This window comes from Natrix helvetica, assembly GCF_964273705.1.
Source record: "Natrix helvetica genome assembly, chromosome: 1".
NCBI classification, from domain to species: domain Eukaryota; kingdom Metazoa; phylum Chordata; class Lepidosauria; order Squamata; family Natricidae; genus Natrix; species Natrix helvetica.
The window spans coordinates 154,978,616-154,988,402 of record NC_138548.1 but is presented as its reverse complement, the minus strand read 5'-3'; the positions used below and the strand labels follow the sequence as shown (position 1 = coordinate 154,988,402).

Sequence of the window (9,787 nt, the reverse complement as noted above, 5' to 3'; positions counted from 1 at the left end):
GCTACATTCCCCCAATCCTGCCATTATAGCCAACTATGTTTCAAGCTGCTGTAAAAAATGCCTGGTTGAAAAAAAAACTGCTGACAGGCTATCGGTCTTTGTAGTGACTCTTAAATAGAAAAAGGAATCACACCTCTGCAGCTGAGTAAATGTTACTCACAGCAATCATCATAAACTTCTGATTTAACAGACAAACGAGGCTAAAGGGAATGCTCATTAAATCAGGGCGTCTGCTAAATACAAAAAAGGTTTTATGCAGGTATATTTAATATGTTTTATGTACTTTATGCATGAATAAAATGGTAAATGAAATTTTATGGGTGTTCAAAATGGCAAACCAGATTTTAGATATGCTCAAAAACATGAAAAATTTTCTCCATTGCACCCAAAGTCCATTAATCAAAGATCCATTAAGTTTACCCTATTCGTATTTTTTCATCAAGCAGTCAAAGAAAATGTGTGTAAGAGAACACATATGAAAGGTACTTATTCACTTTCTTTCCCATTTACATTGAATGGAGTGGTCTGAGGGAACATATCAGAGGTGGTATTCAGCAGGTTCTGACCAGTTCTGGAGAATTGGTAGTGGAAATTTTGAGTAGTTCAGAGAACTGGTAAATACCACCTCTGACTGGCCCCACCCCATTTATTCTCTGCCTCCCAAATCCTGGCTGATTCATAGGGAATGGGGATCTTGCAGTATCCTTCCCCTGCCACGCCCACCAAGCCATGTCCACCAAACCACACCCATCATGCCATGCCACACCCATCAAGCCATGCCCATAGAACCGGTAGTAATTTTTTTTGATTCCTACTACTGGAACACATTGCTACTAAGATGGTTGGGCACTGAAAATCTTTGTACTCTCCTGTTTGTCAGATAAAAGTAGATCAATGTTTCTTTAACTTGAAATCGCTTTTTAGTTTCAAAATTTGCTCAGTTCATTACATTGTAAGCTAGTAATCAGGATTATGTGATACACTAAGCCACCTCCTCCTCCCAAGTAGCCACAAACCTAGACCAAACTTCTGCTATAAATTTTTTTAACCTGGTTAAACATATGTGAGCATAGACATTATTTTTGCAAAATGTCCAGCTTGAAATGACCGGTGAGTTTGGGAGTTGATTGGAATGGCAGTCACAAAGCTCAGATCGTCCTTCTCTCCCTGAGCCATTCAAAAACTAAAAGAAAAAGTACTGGCACAAAAATGTTGTGAATATTTATTAAACACACGATCACTAGTACAATACTTTCTTAAGCAGTTTTCCACCCACTCTCTTTCATGGGTTATTTTACCGCATGAACTAACTGATTTTTTTTAACAGAAATTTTCAATAGATGCATTGTGATACATGAAACAATGAATTATATAAATGTATTGTAAAATTATTATAAGATGAGGCAGTTCTCACATTCAACTCAATACAGCTTTTCTTCAAGCACTATATGCTTTCTTTCATTTAGAAAGGATTATGATTCTCCTTTCTTGGGTTTTGAGTAGCAGACAAATGTACAGTCAGAATTTGTCAGTAGCAGTTTCTGATCACATTTCTGCATCTCTAATGTACAGGATTTGCTTCTTCTTTCTCTTGGTTTATCATGACAGAGCTCGTCACCCAATAGGTACTGGAATCAGCGCCAGGATGTTCCTTCTTCAACTTGGATCATAGCATCATGTACTCGGAACATTTTCTGTGCTGCTTTGAGCTTGCCATACATTGACATCTTCTGCTTAAATATTTTAAGGCTGTTTGATCAATGCTTGACAGGTGTCTAAAATAAAATGTTACCTACTGTGTTAGGAAATCACATTCTAATCTCATTTTGCAGCTATGCTGAGCCGTAACACATGGGAATGACAGCCCTATTTTTGAATCCAGCGACAAATTGTCACCTGAGTTATACAGTAAGAAGTAGCTTGGCTCCCTCCTACAGATATAGGAGACAATTAAGCCCTCCTCCCCCAGCTTAGGGGGATTCTTGGCTTGACATATTGATTTAGCTAGGATTAAGTCTGGCATTTTCAATGATCATTATTTATATTGTCCAGTACATGACATGGTATCACGAAGTTAACATTCGGTTAACATCTTAGTAGAATGAACAGGACTTCTGTGATGACTGCTAAAATGATCTCATGCCATCAACTAACAGTCTATAATAATTTCGATCCAAAATCATCATTAGGATAGCTAAGTTGAAACAACCTATGGACAGATATTTGAAATGTCCCAGACTGATCTTCCCCAATGGAGAGCACTTGTATAGAACATGTTGGGCTTTAAATCATACCTTTTAAACACTTAGCTTAATTCCTTTCTTTGCCTTCAGCTGGTACTTACCGTAACTAATATTAATTCTAGGTACCATAGTTAATAATGCAGAAAATTCTTCTGAAGGCAACAAGCATAATCCAGTATGTTCTGGTAGGTAAAAAAATGATGTATTCAGAATTAAAATTAGTTTTTCCTCCCACTAAATTCAAAGTATCAGTGAAATGGTTTTTCAATCCACTCTTTTCCTGTTCTTGTGCTTCATACAAAAACCCAATAGTGTTAATGCACCTAACATTCGTAATTCACATCCATGAATATTATGCCGTTCCAGGCACACACAGTCCGCAATACTTTAGACCACTGCATTATCTAATAATTCCTTGTCATTAATCAGCCCAAGGCGTTTTTTGATCAACGTCGCAATCAGTTGCTGAGGTCGTCGCTGATACTCCGCTAGAACTTCATGGGAGGCTTTGATCTGATCTCCTTCAAGTCGATTAAGGAGAGCCACACAGACAACTGCAGCTTGAAAGCAGAGGAAAACAGAGGGAAGAAAATCAACTTTGTTTTTACAACAGCTATAATCGTAGTCAATATAAATTTTACTGCAAGACTGCAAATGCTATAGTGGAATTTTACTAGACAACTTTCAAATTAAAGGATAACTGTTTCAGAAGTATAACAAAACATTCCTAGGACTGCCAATGTGTATTTACTCTACTTCGAAAGGAAGACAAAATCATTACATTGCTACCTTTTAAAACACCTGTATGGCTTTTAAAAACATGCACATGTTGTTCTTACTCAGTTTAAAGCAGGTGCAATAACGACAAATGCTTCAAAACTCAACAAGGATAATAAAGTGTCAAGCCGGCCTGCTTCAGCAACCAAGAAAGAAACCACTTAACTCCATTTTGCAGAATTAAGAGTACTTTTACTGGTTATGAAAAGATAGCAGCTAAGTAAAGCAAGGTCTGAGGCAAAAGCGTGCGAAATCATACATATCAATATTTGTCCAACCCCCTCTCCGCGGTAACCACCACCCCATTGTCCAATCTGCAAATCCCTCAGGTATCATGTGGGTTTCATGTCCAAGGAGCATCATCAGGTTGGTATGCAGGACGGTTGGCCTTGACCAACTCTAAACACCAGCCATCAGCATGCGCAGTAGATGGTGAGAACAAAACTCCCACTTAACAATTTCTCCTGTACCAAATCTTCCCCTCCCAAATACCAGCCCCCCCCTCCCCATTTCAATGGCAGCTGAAAGCAAATAGCAAAACAGAGACTGACATCCGGCCCTCCTTCAGGAAGCCCTTCCAACATGTTAAAAACAAGAAAAGAGTTAAGGAAACAATTGGTCCATTGCTGGGAGAAAGTGGCAAGAAGGTGACAAGCAACAGGGAGAAAGCAGAACTATTTAATTCATGTTTTGCATCTGTCTTTACACAAAGGGATAAAACAGTCCAACCTATCAAAAACAGCACTACAAAAATCAGATTAGGAACACAAGTTGAAATAGGGAAGAAAATGGTAAGTGAGCACCTGTCTACCCTAGATGAGTTCAAATCACCAGGACCAGATGGATTACATCCCAGGGTTCTGAAGGAACTGGCAGACAAGATCTCAGAACCACTGAACTATATCTTTCAGAGATCCTGGAGCACCAGGGAACTACCAGAGGACTGGAAAAGAGCTGATGTGGTTCCCATCTTCAAAAAAAGGGAAAAAACAGATCCAGGAAACTACAGACCTATCAGCCTGACCTCAATACCAGGAAAGATTCTGGAAAAGATAATCAAGCAACGAATTAGCGAACACCTAGAAGTAAACAAAGCAATAGCCAAAAGCCAACATGGGTTTGTCAAAAACAGATCATGCCAGACTAATTTTATTACATTCTTTGACAAAGTGACAAAATTAGTAGACTAGAGGAATGCCGTTGATATAGTTTACTTGGACTTCAGTAAGACATTTGATAAGGTAGACCATAACTTACTACTAGATAAAGTAGAAGAATGTGAGTTGGACAGCATCACCACCAGATGGATTCGTAACTGGCTGACCAACCGCACTCAACGTGTAGTCCTCAATGGAACTGCATCTACATGGAGGGAGGTATGCAGTGGAGTACCCCAAGGCTCTGTTTTGGGCCCAGTACTCTTCAACATCTTCATCAATGATTTGGATGAGGGAATAAATGGGGAACTCATCAAATTTGCAGATGACACCAAGCTGGCAGGAATAGCCAACACTCCAGAATATAGGCTAAAGATACAGAAGGATCTTGACAAACTTGAACATTGGGCACTATCTAATAAAATGAAATTCAATGGTGAAAAGAGTAAGGTTCTACATTTAGGCAACAAAAATGAAATGCACAGATACAGTATAGGTGGTACCTTGCTCAACAGTAGTAACTGTGAAAGGGATCTTGGAGTCCTAGTGGACAACCATTTAAATATGAGCCAGCAGTGTGCAGCAGCTGCCAAAAAAGCCAACACAGTTCTAGGCTGCATAAACAGAGGGATAGAATCAAGGTCACGTGAAGTGTTAATACCATTTTATAATGCTTGGTAAGGCTACACTTGGAATACTGCATTCAGTTTTGGTCACCACGATGTAGAAAAGATGTGGAGACTCTAGAAAGAGTGCAAAGAAGAGCAACAAAGATGATTAGGGGACTGGAGGCTAAAACATATGAAGAACGGTTGCAGGAACTGGGTATGTCTAGTTTAATTGAAAGAAGGACTAGGGGAGACATGATAGCAGTATTTCAATATCTCAGGGGTTACCACAAAGAAGAGGGAGTCAAACTATTTTACAAGGCACCTGAGGGTAGAAGAAAAAGCAATAGGTGGAACTAATCAAGGAGAGAAGCAACTTAGAACTGAGGAGAAACTTCCTGACAGTTAGAACAATTAATCAGTGGAACAGCTTGCCTCCAGAAGTTGTGAATGCCCCAACACTGCAAGTCTTTAAGAAGATGTTGGATAGCCATTTGTCTGAAATGGTATAGGGTTTCCTGCCTAGGCAGGGGTTTGGACTAGAAGACCTCCAAGGTCCCTTCCAATTCTGGTATTGTATTATTGTATTATTGTATTGTATTGTATTGTATTGTATTGTATTATTGTATTGTATTGTATTGTATTGTATTGTATTGTATTGTATTGTATTGTATTGTATTTATTGTATTGTATAGAAGTCATCCCTGCAAGAAAAGAAAACAATAGAAAAGAGAACATAAAATGTGTACATTTCAAATAATATCAAGGCTTATCAGGGTACTTGGCGTAGAACTTCTGTAAAAGTCTAGGAGACCTAACATGAGATTTATCAACCCATTCAGCCTGGGAGGGGGGGGAAATGTTTCCAGGACATTAGATACTGAATTCGACTCTTATGTTTCCTGGAGTCCAAGATTTCTTTAACTTCAAAATGCTGCTCAATAAGAAGAGGGGCAGGGGCTGCAGGTTGAGGCGCACGAAAGGAAGAAGTGTGCTCTGGTTTCAACAGGTTCACATGAAACACAGGATAAATCCACCTAAAATGCTTTGGCAACTCCAATCATGCAGAAACAGGATTAATGATTTTCACAATAGGGAATGGACCAACATACTTCGGTCCCAGTTTTTTCTTTTAAGTTTTGGGTGGTTTGCAGAAACTTGGTGGACAAAAACACGCGATCCCCCACTTTGTACTCTTTCGGCTTCACCCTCTTTTTATCAGCCTGTTTCTTGTGCGCCCAGTGAGCAGCCTCCAATGCCTTGCGGGTCATGGGCCAGAATTGGTGAAGTTGATCACTCCACTCAGAGAGGGACAACATTTGTGGTTTTCTCTCAAGGTAACTCAGGAATCGGTACAAAATCCTGCCCAAACACAACTCTAAAAGGGGTCAAGCCGGTACTGCTGTGCACAGAGTTATTGTACGCCACCTCAGCATGTGGTAACAGTTCAGCCCAATTATCTTGCTGATAATTGATGAAATACCGGAGGTACTGTTCCAAAACAGAATTAGTCCGTTCACAAGCCCCATTAGTTTGAGGATGGTGGGCGGAGCTTAGGCCCTGGGCAGAGCCAATTAACTTCAGAAACTCCTTCTAAAAGAGGGAGGTGAATTGAACCCCCCTATCTGAAATTATGCATTCAGGCACCCCATGTGAAATAAATAACTTAGCTAACGACTTAGCTGATGGGATTTGGGGACAGGGTACAAAATGGACTTATTTGCAAAACAGGTCGGTGATTACCCAAATCACGGTATTCCCTAGACTCTCTGGCAATTTGACAATGAAGTCCATCGATGTTTTCTTCCATGGCTCCTCAGGGCGGGCCACACTTTGGAGAAGGCCCTGGGAGTTCCCCGGTGGTCATTTTGAGGCTGAACAAACGGGACAACTGGCTATGTAGGACTCAATGTCTTTTTTCAATGAAGGCCACCAAAATTTCCTCTTAATCAGATGCAAAGTCTTTACAAATCCAAAATGGCCTGCCATTCTCGAATCGTGGGCCCATTGAAGAACAATAGGTTTCAGGTTAGCAGGAACATACAATTTAGCTCCTACCCAAGCCAGTCCATCTTTCATAGTGCATTTGTTTGAATGTTCCTTGAACCAGTCATCGGACTCAAGGCCTTCCTTGAGTTTGTACATTAGGTCCGTAGTGAACTCTAAATTCATTGTGCCTTGGCTCCTAGTAACCACTGGGGCAGCTAGACTTTTTGCTGGGATGACTGGGTGAACAACGCTCAGCTTAGAGCTGTTGTACTGAGGAAACCTAGACAAGGCATCAGCCATAAAGTTCTCTCCCCCCTCCCCCGGAATGTACTTGAGGGTGAAGTTGAAATGGTTGAAGTGTTGTGTCCAAAGCACCTGTTTAAGAGATAGCTTACGTGGGGTCTTCAATGCCTCCAAATGTTTATGATCAGTCCATACTTCAAAAGAGTGTTTTGACCCCTCTAGGAAATGTCACCAGGTAATCAAAGCCCACCTGACCGCAAAAGCTTCCTTTCCCCTTTTAGCCCATCTCCTCTCCGTCTCTGTAACCTTACATGAGGTGTAAGCGCATAGCTGCAATTTTCCATCAGCATTCATTTGAAGTAATACTGCCCCTACCGCCACATCACTGGCATCAACTTGAACGATAAATGGTGCCTCCATATCTGGGTGTTTCAAAACAGGTTCAGCTGCAAAGAGTTGCTTTAATTTTTTGAAAGTGGCTTGACACTCCATAGTCCAATTCAAAGGCTTACCCGGTCTGGGTTTGGCCTCCCCTTTTGATTTTAGGAGATTTGTAACGGGAAGAGCAATGCTGGCGAATGAGAGAATTAATTGACAATAAAAATTCGCAAATCCCCCAAAACTTCACCGGGTCCATCTCAATACCATTGTGGGAGATGTGGTAGCCAAGGTAATCGATCTTCTCTTGATGAAATTCACATTTAGACAATTTGGCATAAAGTTCGGCGGCCCGGAGTTTCTTGAGTACTGATTGCACTAAAGTCACGTGTTCATCACATGTTTCCATGTAGATAAGGATGTCGTCAAGGTAGACCATCATGCCTTTGTACAGGAGTTCATGTAAAACTTCATTTATTAATTGCATGAAAACTGCTGGTGCCCCCTGCAGACCAAAAGGGAGTACCCTGAATTGAAAGCAGTTGAAAGCAGTTTTCCATTCATCTCCCTCTTTTATTCTGACTCTGTAGTAGGCTTCTCTTAGGTCCAATTTCGTGAAGATCAACCGTTTAACCAATTGGGCCAACATGTCCTTCATCAGCGGGAGGAGGTATACATTTTCTATGCAAACACTGTTGAGGTTTTTGTAGTTGACACGTAGATGAAAAGAGCCATCTTTCTTTTATCTAAACAATACAGGAGTGGCAACCCATGGACTAGCAGGTTCTATAAACCCCCTCTCCAAATTTTTGTCAATAAACTTCTGTAATTCCTCCATTTCGCGTGGGGTCATCAAGTAAATCTAGGGTTTTGGGAGTTTTACTCCTGGGAGGATTTCAATGCTGCAATCCATCATGTGGTGGGGAGGGGGTAATTTATCAGAAGATTTTTCACTGAAAACGTCCTTTAGGTCCCAATATTCTTTTGGGATTTTCTCCTCCCCCTCGATTTTTTCTTGCACTGCAGCGCCAGGTTAGGTTCAGCGTTGGCTATTTTGGAAACCCTCCCCTCTGCCTCTGGGGGTTTAGCAGATCAGATGCGCAACCACCCTTTCCTCCAGTTGATATGAGGGTTCCATTTCCGTAACCAGGGCAAGCCCAGTATGAGGGGCCGATCCATCCCAGGTGCAACAATGAAATTTAAAGTTTTGGTAATTCCCCATCCACATATCTATTGGTTCAGTCACAAAATGGGCAGGAGCCCCCCCAGCTACTGACACATCCAGATGGCAAAAGGCAATGGAGACTTTCAAAGTTCTCAGTCTTAAGCCCATTGTTCCCATCACTTCTGGGCTAATAATGCAACCTGTGCATTAAAGGGTCTAAAAGGGCCAGCATTTTTGCTTGGGTGCCAGTAGAGGGCACTTTAAGTTCTACTGGGATGGTCATGGAGCCCGATCGGGAACTTACCAGATGATCGTCATCGGAATCGGTTTCACTTTCCCCCGATGGAGAGGAGGGTTCTTCTTCCTTCAGGATGGGAGGGAATTCTGCAACTGGTTCCACCCCTTTCATAGCGGTGTCCTTCCGTTTTCCAGGTTGTTTCTCTGGCTTCCTATCCCCCACGGCAGGGGGCTGTAGGCCAATCTTGGGTGCCCGGTGCCTCTCCTTTCCACATTGGAAACAAGTGGTAGATGGGGCTTGCTTGTAGACCAACTTTTTTCTCCTTTTGGAGTTCCTTTTGGGGGGACGGGAGGGGGATTTTTCTCTTTCTCACTGTCTTCACGGTACTTATCACTAGCTATCTCGATCTTCACATCTGCTGCCAATTCGTACCAGCGTTGCAGGTTACGGGGGGCCCTCCTGTTAACACAGTTCTGATATGTATCTTTGTTCAGGCCAGCCATAAAACTGTCCATTAAAGCTTCTTCCGACCACCCCGCATATAAATGGACAGTTCATGAAACTCTTGGATGTGTTCAGCCACTGGATTCTTTCCCTGAGTAAGGGTTTTCATTTTGATTCTGGCCTTTCGCTCGGTGAGCAGGTCATCAAAGCATTTTCTCAGGCAGGCCATAAACCTATTATAGTCTCTCAGCAGAGGGAAGTCATCATTATACAGAGCAACCATCCATGCCATCGCGTTGTTCTCCAATGCCATCGTAACAACTCTTACTTTGGCTTCTTCAGTGGGGAGATCCTCTCCAAACTGTTGCATGAAGTTCCAGACCTGGACCAGGAAAAATCCTAGCTCCTTTGGGTCACCTCCAAATTTCACACCAAGTGGAGGAACTTTGCCATACGGCATCTGTGGGGGGGCCCTCCTCCTCTTGGAAGGGCTCTCAGGGCTGCTGATGCCAGGGCTCCCCCATCCTGATCAGCTCCACTGTCTG

General features: G+C 42.0%; 1 protein-coding gene across 1 annotated transcript in view; it reads right to left on the bottom strand.

The window, feature by feature from the left end:
* Positions 1 to 1,186: 1,186 nt before the first annotated feature.
* UPP2 (uridine phosphorylase 2) overlaps positions 1,187 to 9,787 on the bottom strand; it is a 54,749-nt gene continuing 46,148 nt past the window's right edge. Inside the window, exon 7 of the mRNA XM_081936329.1 lies at positions 1,187 to 2,803. Coding sequence (XP_081792455.1) covers positions 2,631 to 2,803 — 173 coding nt within the window. The 3' untranslated portion in view covers positions 1,187 to 2,630. The remainder of the gene's footprint in view (positions 2,804 to 9,787) is intronic.